The sequence below is a fragment of the Sinocyclocheilus anshuiensis genome, unplaced genomic scaffold (assembly GCF_001515605.1).
Source record: "Sinocyclocheilus anshuiensis isolate Anshui unplaced genomic scaffold, SAMN03320099.WGS_v1.1 scaffold735, whole genome shotgun sequence".
NCBI lineage: Eukaryota > Metazoa > Chordata > Actinopteri > Cypriniformes > Cyprinidae > Sinocyclocheilus > Sinocyclocheilus anshuiensis.
Genome location: NW_015548245.1, coordinates 1,901,933 through 1,917,542, shown reverse-complemented (window position 1 = coordinate 1,917,542; position 15,610 = coordinate 1,901,933). Strand labels below are relative to the sequence as shown.

General features: G+C 34.5%; 3 protein-coding genes across 3 annotated transcripts in view; 2 read left to right on the top strand and 1 right to left on the bottom strand.

Annotated features, from left to right (window-relative positions):
* Positions 1-2,504: 2,504 nt before the first annotated feature.
* On the bottom strand, positions 2,505-4,781 carry LOC107655179 (interferon-induced protein 44-like). The gene is given in 8 exon segments (XM_074186883.1): positions 2,505-2,675; positions 2,753-2,853; positions 2,973-3,144; positions 3,226-3,378; positions 3,477-3,687; positions 3,761-3,809; positions 3,947-4,030; positions 4,355-4,781. Coding segments are annotated over 8 exon segments (1,368 nt in total).
* Positions 4,782-7,872: 3,091 nt separating this feature from the next.
* LOC107655249 (ras-related protein Rab-11B-like) lies at positions 7,873-12,743 on the top strand. The gene is made up of 5 exons (XM_016442697.1): positions 7,873-8,000; positions 9,532-9,727; positions 10,648-10,841; positions 10,930-11,010; positions 11,502-12,743. The coding sequence occupies exons 1-5, from the start codon at positions 7,961-7,963 to the stop codon at positions 11,645-11,647; spliced, it is 657 nt and encodes a 218-aa protein (XP_016298183.1). The 5' UTR covers positions 7,873-7,960; the 3' UTR covers positions 11,648-12,743.
* Positions 12,744-14,179: 1,436 nt separating this feature from the next.
* march2 (membrane-associated ring finger (C3HC4) 2) overlaps positions 14,180-15,610 on the top strand; it is a 10,674-nt gene continuing 9,243 nt past the window's right edge. Inside the window, exon 1 of the mRNA XM_016442696.1 lies at positions 14,180-14,320. The gene's annotated coding sequence lies outside the window, so the exon portion shown is untranslated. The remainder of the gene's footprint in view (positions 14,321-15,610) is intronic.

Sequence of the window (15,610 nt, the reverse complement as noted above, 5' to 3'; positions counted from 1 at the left end):
CTACAACCCGTCTGCCTGCTTTTGGAGGTATTATTCAAATGTGCGTTTGAAACTTGATCCTTCTGTCTTCGTCTTCCTGCCTGCTACACAACGTGACACCCCTGTTATCACAGTTTAATAAACACAACACTTTTTTTTCCTGAAGAAAACAATAGATTTTAAATGAGTAAAGATTCAGTAAGGAATCATCTGTAAGCTGTAAGGTGGGACCCTGACGGTCACATCGCTGGTGGAAGGCAGAAGCATTATATCCATGGACTGAAGAGTCTCAGTTTCACTTTCCCCAGTAAGGCTGGGGAAAGTGGGTTGCTCGTCTGTTAAATTAGAAGTGTGAGGAGCCATGCTGAGCTTTTTCAGCCTTTTTTGAATCTTTAAGCGTAGACAAAAATACATAGGCTACACACATTTTATTTATATATTATTATATATAATTTAAAGATATTTTGTGTATGCACAAAAAATATGCAAATTTAATTTACTTTGTTTACTTTCATTTACTTTTTATTGAGTCTTATTTAGTCAGAATTATGTTTTTGTTCTGACTAGTTGTTTCATTTTTTACTCTCATAGAAGTAATCACAGTCACACTGTTTTACTTTGAGTACTTTTACTCTTTTACTTTAACAGTGCAATTCTTTAATTAATGCACATTTCTACATAAATGTATGCATTTTTAACATGGTAATATCTTGACGTTAACATTATTTTCTAACATGGCAGATGAATAAGCCTTACCATAAACAGTGTTTGCCCAGAGCTAGTTTGCATGGGCTAGTCATGCCCTTTCAGAAACAAGGCCATTTAACTAGAATTGAAACTGAAATGCATGACAAAGAATGAATGACTGAATTTAATAACAGTTTGTTAAAATTTAAATACTTTAGATCTGAGAAAAGACTTGCGTGTTTGAAAACTATAGCATGTCCATTAAATTGTGGTAAAATCTAGAACATTAACATTGAATATTTACCTTTGATATTTATATAGACTATGAAGCTTACCTTTCTACTTTGCATTAAAAAAACACTGAAATGCTCTTCATACAAGATGAAAATTAGTACAGCACGATTTCAAGCTGCTCTCTCTTTTCCTCATTACCACACTCATAGATGACAATTGACATTAACTTTGGACATTCACCACAAACAAGGATATGGAAGTCTTTTGCGAGTGTTAATGAACTGTAGATGACCATGACGTCATTCTTAAAACAATTATAGGCTTCATATAATTTCCCTATTGCCATACGTCTTCCTTTTCAATTTTGTGTTTCTGTTTTGACAAAATCTTAAAAAAATTGTTACAGTATGAGTGAGTACACTCTAAGAAGAGATTGAACCTTTGGAGTTCAAAAAAGAACTTTAAAACACAGAATACTGTAGAGGTTTTACAGATGCGCCATATTGGTTATTCTTAAGATTTCTTGTTGAAAGCTTTGACCAATTTTTAGATGTTCTTTAGTTTACTTACAACCCGTTCTGTGAATTCAGGCTTCACCTAGAGAAAATGAATGGTGATCATATCAGCTGATAAAACCTGGCATGTTTTTTACGTATATTTAAATCACTTACATTTAATGTTAAATAATAATAATATTAAATTTGCAATTGTTGTTGAGAGTGGTGTACATTGTTTTTGATTCATTATCATTGAAGGACATGGTTAAGTTGAGGAATTGATCATAAACCGTAGACTGCCACCAAAATAATGACTCGATTATTACCTCTTCTAGATATTATCATCCTTATCAGCCACAGCTGTAACTCAGGAAGGTGAATATTAGACACCTAGTGAGACGTATAGTACAGTAATAGTATAGAGATAATATTTACTACATTTGCCCATATATAGCTTAATCAGTTCTGCGTTCTGTTTGTTTATTAATTCAATATTTAAATAGAAATGTTAAATTATATGTAATTAAATATATATTCTCTCTCTCTCTATATATATATATATATATATATATATATATATATATATCGTTTATTTATTAATTTAACATTTAAATAGAAATGCTAAATTATATGTAATTAAATATTTAATATTAATTAATTAAATATTCTCTATCTACACACACACACACATATATATATATACATATCATTTTGTCATTTGTGTTTAATTAATTATTGTTCAATTTAATCTTGCACAGTCCTGAAAGAAACTTTCAAGCATCAAAAACTGAACTTAATTTGATCAAAAGAAGCATTTCTTAATACAGATTTTAGCATCTTGAATTCTAACACATAATTCCAGTATTATGTACCTGATTATGGCACAACAATATTCCAACTACAAAAGCAAGAAACAATTATAATGAAATGTACAGCTTAAATGATATGTGAACTTTGTTGGCATTTCCCAACATTTTCTTAAATGGATATTATGTATGATTATGAAAGATCTGGGCCGAACAGAATAAAAATCTTCTAATTTAAGATTAGCCTACTCATTTTGCTTATCAAGAGGAATAAATCCCTATCTCTGCAGCATTTAATGCCCTAAATGACATCAACATCATCCAGATAGTCGTCTGCTAAGCGAAGCATCTGCTGTAAAGCAACAAGAAACAGGACGTCACAGTTGAGCTCCAGCTCCAGCTCCTGACTGTAGTTCTTCACCGGTAACACACAAGACACCGGCACACCCAACCGAGAGCTCACCTCCTGCACCTGCAGACACAAAACAACACCTCCCTCACTCTGAGTCCTGTAGGAACAGACCATGTGATCATGTGACCGCCTCTCACCTTTGACTTGATGTAGGAACTGACATAAAGGCTTTGAAGATTTTCCTCCACTAGAGGACATGCTTCATCTACTTTTGTCATCAAGACCATCTGGGGAATGCCTGAAATTGTGTCAATAACCAACATTTTGCATAAGAGTTCGCTTTTGGCTAATTGAACATTTGGTATGTGTCATAAGTAAATTATAATTTAGCCTTGAAATAACGTTGAGATCACTTACCCAGTGAGCTTATTTCTCTGTGTATCACAGCAAGTTTTTCCTGTAGTTTGTCGGACATGAGGGAGATTTTGCTGGCATCTATCACGTACACCACACAGTGGATCTTCTCCTGTAGAGATGCAGGTTTGGAGGCCTTATGCTCATCAGGTTGAAAAGGTACCATGGGGTTGAACTGAATCAAGAGGATTTGGCATGAAACAAACATCATTAATATACTTCACCATTCATTCATTTTGGAGATGAGTGCACTTACTTTATAGCAGTCTGGTATGCGACCTTGAAGAATGCTGCTGATGTCCTCAATATCCAGTCCTGCACCTGTTTGCTCCTCGAGTCCCATGGTGTCACACAACACAAACGGCAACGGCTTTCCCTCACGACCATCTTTCACTGGATATGTGCGAAACTACCAACCAAGAAGAGAATCACATCAGGAGACATTCCTCAGACTGAAGAGGGACTTCTGTAGGAAACGCTATTCTATAAATCCTGTTGAATCTGTACCTGTGTGGTGAGACTAGTGCCTGCAGATCCTGACATGGCTTTGTTGGTCACATGACCAGTGAAGATGGAGTTGATGGAGTTGAAGAAACTGGATTTTCCAGCACCTACAGGACCGATCATTAGGATTCGAACACGGCTGACAGACGTCACCAGGGGTTTATGATCCCTTATCATTCGCATGAGCTCATCTCTTCGAATAAAAAAATCACAACTTTTTTATTGACAAGTTACTGTATTAAATGAGCAGCAATGAATGAACACTGCAAAGAAGAGTGCAAACTTACATAGATGTCCATCAAATATTCCTCCATGGCTTCTCCTTGGTCTGAAGGTCTAATATTGAATAAAGATGATTAACTTCTGCTTAAGTAATTTAACTAAACAAGTACATTTTTAGAGACTGGACTCATACATTTATACAATTGACTTTACACAACAACATGCCACACTTTTTCTGATGACTGACTTACTCTGCTTCACTTTGTAGACCTCACATTCAGTCAGCACAGTGTCGTTCCCATAGAATCTTTCAGCATTAAAACTGAATGATTTACCTCCTCGAATATAGATGGCGCGTTCACACGCTGCGGCTTCTCTCTCTCCTGACAGAAAGGTGTTTTCGTGTTTTTTGTCTTGTGAGTTGCAGTGTTTTTGTACGTATTCGTCGCGTCTATCTGTCTCTAAGCGCGCATACAGTCGTGAGTTTCTGCTCGATGTCGGCAGAACCACATTTTTAGAGTTAAACTCTGCGCACGCCGAAGAGCTGCGGGATCTCGGTCTGCTCCGGAGGCCCACACCATCACCGACCCCCACTACTGCATCTGTGTGTATGTGCTGTACATGTGGAAGAATTGACAATAAAGCAGACTTGACTTGACTTGACTTGATATACACAACTGGTTGGTTGTTTTTGCAAAAATACAACTGTTGGCCAAAGTTGGGCATTCCAGCATTGTCATAACGTGCATAATGTCCACTGTTTGCTTTAATGTAGACAGGGAACTTGCCTTGAAAGCTGAACAAGAAAGCCTCCTCATCAGTAATATACTGCTCGTTTCGAGTATAATCTACACTAGTGTATCCACCAAAGATGTAGCCTGAACGGTTGTAGGCTACAAGTAAAGTGGGACCCTGACGATCACATCGATTGTGGAAGGCAGAAGCTTGATATCCATGAACTGAAGCTTTGTAGAGAAGAGACAGTTTCACATTCCCCAGCAGGTCATGGAGCTGCTTACTTTGCTCTTCTGTTAAATCAGAAGTGAGGGATTCTTCCATGAAGAAATCTCCATACCGTCTTTGCATCTTTAAGGCAAAACAAAACAACATGCAAATATACATTTAAATACAAATATAAAATGTATTTTTAGTTGAAAAATGAAATGAAAAATGTTGTTATCGTTTTACTAAATACACTGAAAAAAGGTGTGTAGAAACAATTTTCACTTAAAAATTACTAAAAAAAAATGTTACTAATAATTACAAAGAAACAGCAAGCATTGAATTAAATGTGAAGTTTTGAAGTAGGAAGAATACCGAAACACTATTTTCTTGTAAAATGTCCAATAATCTTTGTTTTATTTGGAACTTCGAATTTTTTTAACAGTGTATTAATGGAAGCATCAACAGCTGAATTAAAAATTGAAAAGGGATCTTTGGTTTTAAAGGACACAAATGGGCAAGCGAGACTTTGACAGAAACTAGTCAGTTTATCTGGAATTGAAACTGAAACGGCACAGCATAAAAAAGTTTTGTTTCGTTTTTTTTTTTTTAATCACTGTAGGCCTAATGCAATTTGTATAAAACCTATTTTAGATATGATAATACTTTCTCGTTTGAAAGGAAGGAAGAAACCGCCCCCCTTAAGTATTCCAAAGTATTATATAGTATTTAGATTAAGTTACAAACCTTGTGTGATTTAACAAAATATGTTAGTAAATTACTTTTTAAAGCGTGTAGACCTATTTTGTAATATGTAGTGATATTTCAGTGATAAGTGTTATATTTACATTTACAAACATCACATATTTTCTTTACACGAACTTTTGAGAACGAGCACGTTACATTTAGACTATTTAATGTTTGCCAATTCATTTTTATTTCACTTCTTTGATTATTCACTTATTGCAGATCACTATAGGGTAGAGTGAGGGGAAACCCCCCTTGCCATACTGTCTTTCCCAAAATAACCATTGGGTAAACTCATGATACATTTTTGTTGTTACTTGCTAGTGATCTAATCTTCAGCAGTAAGAAAAAGTGTTGTAAAGCTTGTTGTTTTGGAGAACATCACAGTTATATATTGGGGTAAAATGCCCCCAGGCAGCATTGCTTCCCACTATCATAATTACTGTAGTTACCATTTTCTGAGCATCACATCTTTTGTTAGGCTGTTCCATCAAATGTAATCTAACTAGGTGGTTGAATAAAAATATTTGGACTTTATATTTAAAAATTACCTCCAAGTTAGCATCAGCTATCTAGTTAGCTAGCCAGCATCAACATTTTATTTTTTTAATAGGCTGATTTTCAACATGGTTCATTAATGGATATTCACATTTTTCTATTGTTAGACTATTTTAGCTTGTCTTTTTAATGTTAAGTTAAAACTGCTTGTACTCTGATTTTGCTGTAAATTTATAATGTATAAAGAAAAATGATTTGTCAGAGAGGGGGGGCATTTTACCCCACCCTGCTTTTACCCACCTGAGGGGCAAAATGCCCCTTTGGTCAAATGTAATTTTTGTAAAAAATTAAAAACTAGGATAGGCTAACTATTCTAGACACATCTAAGTTTTGTTTCACAGAAAACACAGAAAACTCTTTAAGGTACTGTATGTAATGCAGAGAAAAATGACATCCACCAAACATGGGACCTGGTTTTCCTCTGCATATTATTTTTTAACAACATCACTTTTCCACATTAGGTATTTATTTAAGGAAAAAAAGCAGACAATCTTAAGAAAATAAAATGTAATTTGGAAAAATGTACACATCATGGTTCATCTCTTGATGCATTGTGTTTCCTTCTTGAGCAGCAGTGAATGTTTTCACCTTTTGTAATAGTCCCTCACTTTGTCCACAGAGTGAAAAGATGGATCTAAAAATCATATAGTCATTATCGGAAAGGTGTCAAATGTGCAGAAGATGCTGGAAAACCAAAGAATGTGTAGGACCGGGAAGATTTTTCTGAAGAAGAGCAGTCAGTTTAACTGTTCAGGACAAGCAAGGGACTCATGAACAACTATCACAAAACATAAAAGCAGTCGTGTGTCTTCAATGACACAGTTAAGATATTTTGAATGGGGCAATTTTTAAAATTAAATTATTTTGTCTTGTGGGGTGTATGTAAACAACTGGTATGTGAACTAGCTTATTCAGGACAGTACTAAAAAAAAATAAAATGCAATTTTTTTATGATCCGTCTTATTTTTAATTCTTAATTTAGCATATCCTGCAAGGAGCAGAGCTGTAGCTTATGCTCTTGCAGAGAGTCGGGGAATCACCAACTGCCCGTTACACTTTACATTAATGTTGAAATAAAAAAATTAATTGCATTAACATTCAAAGTGATCATTTTAGTAATCTAAAATACTTTTTGGATGTAATTGTATTTTGATTACCACCCTTCTAAAATGTAACTGTAATGCTGCTCATATCTTTTATTTAAAATAGGCTACAACTAAGTTACATGTATTCCATTCCCCAACCCTGTTTAAATATATCTGAAATGCATGGTTGACAGCTAATTAACCAAAACATACATAAATCTTGAAGTTAAAACAACTGGAAGCCTGAGAGTTCATATTTGATAAATCACTCAGAAACAAGAATATTACACTCTAAAAAATGCTGGGTTAAATATAACCCAGCGCTGGGTTAAAAAGGGACAAACCCAGCTATTGGGTTGTTTTGACCCAGCGGTTGGGTTCAAAACAACCCAATCGTTGGGTTTGTCCCTTTTTAACCCAGCATTTTTTAAGCTATATTCTTACGTTAAACTGTTTTGTTGGTTAGTACTACTAATATCAATACTAACACTAGTATTATTATTACTACTAATAATAATACTAAAAAATAGCCCAAATAGCCTCTGGAATACACCAATGAAGGTATTTTAATTGGTCGGATCAGAAATGGCACCTTATCTGTCTCTGTAAACGCTTGTGTTTGATTGTGCACAGGGAAATGTAAAATATTTATTTAAAGAATTAAAAAATAGATTAATATAATGCAAAATCTGCATTTAGAACAAACTCTCAGCTGCAAACGTTTTTGCATGTTTTCATCTATTTGTATTAATACCAACTCTGTCTTGAAACAGACGGTTCTTGGGTCGTGAACGAATCATTCGTCCGGTTCATGAACCGGTTCATTCGATCATTAAAAAGATCCAATTCAGAAAAACGATTCGTTCACGAATAGGACATCGATAATCAGGAGAGATCTGTCGCCCAACAACATTTTAGTGCGGTAAACCAACAATGGGGACCCGTGACGACGAATACGATTATTTATTTAAAGGTCAGTGTTTTATACTCTATCAAAACGAAGAATAAACGTGTTTTGTTTTCCTTTATTATCAACGAAAACAGCAAGTTTCCTGATGACTGTGGCTAGCTGGGTTAGCTGGAATGCTAGTATACTGACGTTAGCTATCGAAATATTAACCGGTTTCGAAGAATCAAGAGTTGAAAGTAGATTAATACATTTGAATAGTGATATTATTTATTTGCAACGTCTTTCGACAGTATGAAAAACAATAATGCAAATCGCTTTTTTATTCAGCATTATGTTAGCTAAGCAGCTAACGTTAGATAGCTTTCAAACTGGAGTGAAAGCTAAAATGAGCGAAATAACTAGCTGCTGTTTTAATTCAATCAGTTCGTCCCAAAACAACAAACTAAATAGATTCAGTTCACTTCAGCAGGTTTTGCTGCTATACCAAAAACGTCGACAAACGTGAACTTTTCGAGTCGTTTAGTTATGTGTTGCTTAATATTTTGTGTGGTTGCATTGCTAGGCCTTAGCAAACTTTTTTTTTTTGTCGTTTATTACACAAGAGTAGCTTCTTGATGTTCAAACAGGCCAAATTTGGTAATTAACCTGAAATTGTAAGCATTTTTGTAGCTTTTACAGCTCGTAATTTAGTTAAATCATTAAGCTGGCACATGAACTCTGTAATGTGAAATTGACAACTGTAGATGATCATGACGTCATTTAAAAACATATTTGGATGTATGTGCATATATATGTGTGTATATGTATATATGTGTGTGTATGTGTATATATATATATATATATATATATAATGTATATGTGTGTGTGTGTATATATATGTATGTATATATGTTATATTTTTTTATTGAATTATTTATAAGTTATATTTAAAAGTTCCTTCCCACATCAGGTTCCTGTTTTACACCAAGCCTTTGAAAAGTGTTTCAGTATGTGACAAAACCACAGATTACTGTAGAGGTTTTACGAACGTGTCACATTGGTTATTTTTAAGATTTCTTGTTGAAAGCTTTGACCATTTTTTTAGATGTTTATCAACAACCGTTTTGTGAATTACTTCAGGTTTCCTCTAGAGAAAATGAATGGTGACCACGTTGCAACGGACACAGTATGAGTTGATTGATATTTTCTATGCATTTCTCATTTTTTATACAATTTGGCTAGGCCTGTATTTCAATTTTTATGGTGTCAAATTGATGGAGCGAAGGCAAAAGTGACAGTGGAAGTGTGTGTTGGTAGATTACGGCTTCTCTCTCATCTCTCTGGCCTCCTCATGTAGACTCAACCAGGATGGCCGACTAATCTAGTGTGTTTCTGCTCTTCACATGATGACATTGTATAAGCTTTGGGTACACACTTTGCTTTGTGGTTTACTTTCAAAGACTCACATGGTAGATTGTTTCTGTTCTGTGGCCTTGGTGATGGCTATGATATCTTCCCTATGGATATGGTGTTTATAAGAGCAGCTGTGAAGCATCATTTGATATCAAGTTTATTGTCATGTTCAAACAGCCTGATGTTTTCTTTTGTTTTCTAGTGGTGCTCATTGGAGACTCTGGTGTGGGGAAGAGTAACCTGTTGTCCCGTTTCACTCGGAATGAGTTCAACCTGGAGAGCAAGAGCACCATTGGTGTGGAGTTCGCAACTCGCAGCATCCAAGTGGACAGCAAGACCATAAAGGCCCAGATTTGGGATACAGCGGGACAGGAACGCTACAGAGCCATCACATCAGCGTGAGTACATGAAGATGTAATTAAATCTTAATCCAAAGTTCTGTGTGTGGGACAAAAGTTTATACCAGAGTACAGAACTGTTAGGACCTCCCATGTAGGGTCCTCAATGCGCAAGATTGAATGTCCTTTGTGTGGGCCTTCTGGCTCACACCCATCACCTCTATGGGCTGATTGATTCACACCTATCAGTCTGTATGGGCCACTGGGTTCACATATCTTCATGGTTTATCATAATAAATCTATAAAGTAATGTTAAAGTTATTGATCAAATTATTTTAAGTAAATTATTAATAGTATATTTATTTAGCTCTATTTAATAATAAAGTTATTTATTATTAATATGGTAATATTATACTATGACTAAAAATAAAATAATTATAATTATGTAAAAGTAGTTTTTTAGAATTATTGCTAAAATTAAAAAACTCATAATTTTAAATAATAATAATTCATCAATAGTAAGTACATTAATTTTAGAGTTATTGATAAATTATATTTAATTAATGTAGAATTAATGTGGAGTATAATTTTAATCCTGTTTAATAATAGGATACTTTTCTTTTAAAGTTATATCTTGTACACTCTAACTATAGTATATATTAGTATAATTATACTATAATATTTTATAATTCTATAAGTGATTTTATAGAATAATTATTGATAATTTATTTGATGTATGGCCCATAATATTATAATAGTTATTGATAAAATTATTTAATTATATTATAGTATAATTAATCATTTAAAATATCAAAATTGATTACAAATCTTTTTTTTTTAATCCACTGCATCATTTAGTAAAGCATCATGGTTGAATCATTGTCAGAGCAAACATTTACACCTATTTATCTCTTCTTTATGAATATATTATTGTACAATATACATTTTTAGTATATGTTTTACGTGGGTCTCCTTTACAGGTACTACAGGGGTGCAGTCGGAGCTCTTTTGGTCTATGACATTGCAAAGCATCTGACTTATGAGAATGTGGAGCGCTGGCTGAAGGAGCTGCGGGATCACGCGGATAACAACATTGTCATCATGCTGGTGGGCAACAAGAGTGATCTGAGGCACCTCAGGGCCGTACCCACCGATGAGGCCAGAGCTTTTGCAGGTGAGCATCTCCTCCTGCATTTTCATGTTGTTTAGTACGAAAAGATATACCTGAGCTGTTAAAATATCTCTCATTTTGTGTTTTCCAGAGAAGAACACTCTCTCCTTCATCGAAACATCGGCTTTGGACTCCACAAATGTGGAGGAGGCATTTAAAAACATACTAACAGGTGGGTCCTGATTGTAACTCCAATTACAGTCACATTAGCCAGTTTTCAGCCAAATTTAATGGACAAAAATCTGTGCAATTCAGATTACGTGGACTCCTATTGAAATTACTGGATCTCATCTGCTTACTTTTAAACAAAGTGGAGGAATGTGGCGAATCCATGTGACCAACTCAAAAATATTACAGAATCTGTGTAGAAAATTCACTTTCAAATCAAGCCAGAGAATTTGCCGCGTGAGCACATGCATTCCTGTTGAAATTATTGGATTTTTTTTTCCTGCAAGCCCAAGAATTCGACAGAGAATTTACCAATGTGAACTCAATGCAAAATCTATGAGGGGAAATATTTTGTCCTTTTGCGAAATTCCTGATTACGTGGATTCCTGCAGAAAGGATGTTCTGTGATTTGGCCCACTGTACAGCATTAATATGACTGCAACTTAATACATTCCCAGTGGGCGTCTCAAACTAAATGTCTCTTTTTTGTTACAGAAATCTATCGGATCGTATCACAGAAGCAGATTGCCGACAGGTCCATGCACGACGAGTCTCCCGGCAACAACGTAGTGGACATCAGCGTGCCGCCCACTACCGATGGTTTAAAGGGCAACAAATTTCAGTGCTGTCAGAACCTGTGACCCCACTTCCCCCGGCTCTACCCCCACCCTTGGGCTTCAGTTCCCCTCTATTTATCTCGGCTTTGCTCCTGTGTGTTGTGCTATGGCTACGGCGCTTTCCTCTTTTTACCTCGTTGTGATTTCCACGCTAATTCTAGATGACCCTTAGAAGCGTGGATCTCTAGGTGACATTCCTTTTCCTTGTTTTGGGGGGCTCTTGTTTGTTTGTCCCCATTTTTTTCTTTACTATTATCCACTGTCTGAATTCACATTTGCTTGGCAAAATGTTTTTCTTCGGAAGTGATTATTTGGGCATTGATCGTGTGATCCGCTCCTACGGAAAAGGGATGGTGAGGGATCAGTGTGTCTTCGGCTTCCTCTGATGGTTATTCTCTGGGATCCACACTAAACACCCGCCGTCTGTTGAGCCAGATCCCTGACTTGGGTTAAAAGGACCAGTTTTTTGGAAAGAAAATCGAGTTCGTCCTGGATCGTGTGAATACCAAAGGAGGGCTGCTGTCATCTTTATTTCAATTCATTAAACATTTCACACATCACACCTTTAGTCCTATCCTGCAATATTTTACGCCAGGGCTGATGGGTGTGAAGTTGCGCAATTTGTTCAACGCGTTCAGATTGCCGTATATATAGCAGTTATGTGAATGCGTCTATAAAGCATTTCATGGCTCTTCAGTGGGAAAATGCAATGGTGCGCAGTGTTTTAGATGGTCGGTTGTTTCACCAGTCTGAAAAAGTCACTATATATTCGATTGTTTGACTAAGTCATACAGCTAGTTTGGAAATGCCTTATGTTTTCCCATACTGTGATTAAGATGCCTTTTTCGAGTGTGGTTATGTGACATTTACACATCCATGAAGTCACAACAGCTGTTTTGCCTTTTATCAGGTTACATTAAAATGGAAAATAAACCAAATTACTGTCACAATTGCAATCGTGATTTTTTTAAAATCCATATTTCACAATATGGCACGTATGTCTGAATCTGTACCTAGAATAAGTGTCGTGTGCCACATGGTTGGCATGACTCATGCAGTCTGTTTAGTTTCCATGTCATAAGTTCTTTAAAGGAAGATACCAGGTGAAATACTAAGTAAAGTTGATGTATGTCTGGCTACATGTAAAACTGATGTCTGTAATCAGACAATGATGATAAAAGTTTTTTTTTTTTTCTCCTTGTGGCTTTGGTAGTCAGAAGCAATAAAACCGTTGCATTATACAGATGCTATTTTTTTTTTTCTTCAGGATTTTAATCCTGGACTTGGTAAAAAAAAAATGTAACTAAAAGTGACAAACAAAAAAAAAACTTTTAAGTGTTCTTCTTAATCTAGAAAATGTAGTAAAAATTACAAAAGAGGAATAAATTAGCTTAAATTAAAAACCTAAAATATTGTTTGATACATTTTTCAGAAACTACTCGTATCAATGAATGAACATTTGAAATAAAATGTTAAATTTTAGATGACATTTCTTAAATCGTTTGGTAAAAATAGAAAACAGGAATAAAGGTACTTCTTTCTTAAGCACAAAAGTGAAAAATGAAATATTAAGTTAGCCATAAATGTTTTCACTTTGTTTGCTTTTGCTAAAAAATAAAGTATATTTTTATAAAAGAATAATAATTAAAGAATGATTTTAGTGACATTCTTAGTCTGAAAAAAATGGAGTAAAAAAAGGGGAGTAATTTAAACAAAATTAAAAACAAAATATTTCTTAAGACATTCAAGTACAGTAATTTTGTTCACAGTTTCAAAAAATGTCATATCGAAGAAAACTATTAAATAACATTTCCTAAACAATTTGGTAAAAATGACAAAAGATGGGGAATAAAAGTGCAATTTTTTTAATATGTGCAAAAGTGAAATATTAGACAAGTGAAATGTTATGTTAGTCATGAACATATTTTGCTCACTATTGCTGAAATAAAGAATAAAAGACAAATTAAAGAATGATTCTCAACATTTTTAAGCAATATTCTTAAACAATCTGGTAGAAAATGACAAAAGAAATAAATGTACACAAAATTAAAAATACATTTTTTTTTAAATACATTATTTTTTAAAAAGGTAATGAAGCCTCGTATACTGTATATATAAATACTTAACCTTTTTAGATTACATTTCTAAAACACTTTTGTAAGAAGTGAATAAAAGTGTATTTTATGCACAAAACTGAAAATAATTATTACTGATTATTAATTAGTAATTATTAAAATAATAATTACTGAAAATAATATTACAATATTAATATTAAGTTACGCATAAACATGCACATTTTGTTCAGTATTGCTAAAAATAAGGACTCAATACTAAAGTATTTATGTTAACGAATGATTAAAAAGCCAAACCATATTTCCATCCCAACACATAAAGCCTCACATGAGGAGTGAACAGTTCTTAGAAATAACAACAATAGGCACTTCTCGGATGACGGCTATTCACGAAAGCTGTTTAGGAAAATTCCGAGGCAGCGCTGCGCACGGAAGCGCCTCCCTCTACGCTCTTATCGTACACGGCGCTAATCAGAGACGTCGGTAGGAGGCCGAGCCGAGTCGTTTGCTGAAGGGAAGAAACCCAAAACAAGGCTTGTACTTTTACTTTATCGCTTTCAAACAAGCGCCACTTTTAAAAGGAATTTACCCTTAAAGGCACCAGCTCAGCATGGAAAATCAGAAGGTAAGATTAGACGACAAGAAATGATGTTTTAATCTCTAATCCCAGGCTTTGATGGCATATTTTGCTACATGGCTAATGTAACTAGCAGCCTAATGCAGCTGCATTTTTCCACATTCACTCTGCCTTTGTCTTAATACGTATCGAATCGGTTTAATTTCGATTTAAATCAGTAGTCTGAAATGTAAGAAACATTTAGCGCTGTATTGGATGAAACTGATGTTTAATTGGCAGCTTGTGTTGTGTGCCAAAGGCCCTCCCTAGAACAGTGTCAGACAGCTTGATAGATCAGATCAGATCAGATCAGATCAAACTAGATCAGATGCTTTAGATGTGCAATGATGTTATGGCAGTACATGTAGATGATTTCATGTAAAATAGCAGTGCATTTATGCTGGTTATTCTCTCATCTCTGTTTCTGTCCATACATTCCCATGAAAGTAAAGGTTATATGTTGTTGGTTTGATCAGTGGATCATAATCTGGATTTAATAATCCAGCGAGTTGCCATTCATCAAAGGATGTGTTAAATAATGTTTCAAAACCTACAGTAGCCCAAAACACTGTAGATAGGTGGCTCACTAGGTTTTCTTTAGTGTATTGTTCAGTTAATAGACTGTTAACCTCAATATGATTGATATGTATTATAATGATATATTATGTTAAATGAATCCTCGTGTTGTTTCAAACCTTTATGACTTTGTTTCTTCTGTGGAACACAAAAGGAGACGTTCTGAAGAATGTCCAAGCTTCTCTCTTTCATACAGTGCAAGCTTGTAGTAATTACAGCTGCAGCTGCCTAACTTGGAAATCAGTCAAAATCAAGTTTTTGATTATAAATGGTTTCTTATACAAAGCAGCTTGGAATATAATGCACAATTTGTTTTTGTTTTTTTGTTGTTGGAAGTTTGTAAGTGCTTTTTTGGCATTCTTTGTAGCTAGGCAGCATCTGTTTGCATTCACTTTCGATTTAATGATGATAAAAATTATCATTATTTTAAAAACATACACATCTGCACACAGTAAAAAAAAAAAAAAAAAAAAAAAATTTGATATATATATTCCCAAAATTTAAATAGTAGTGTTTGTGTGTGTGTGTATATATAATAAATTGTATGTGTATGTATGTATGTTTATAGCCGGATATGACATATCTGGATATGACACAAAATATAAGTGGATGTTTTGTAGAAGACGATTTGGTTAAATTGTATTGTTTCACAAAAATGTGTGCCACATTGTGTTTTTTATATCAGAAAGAAAGTTAAAAGTAAAATATGGGCATGAAAATCGA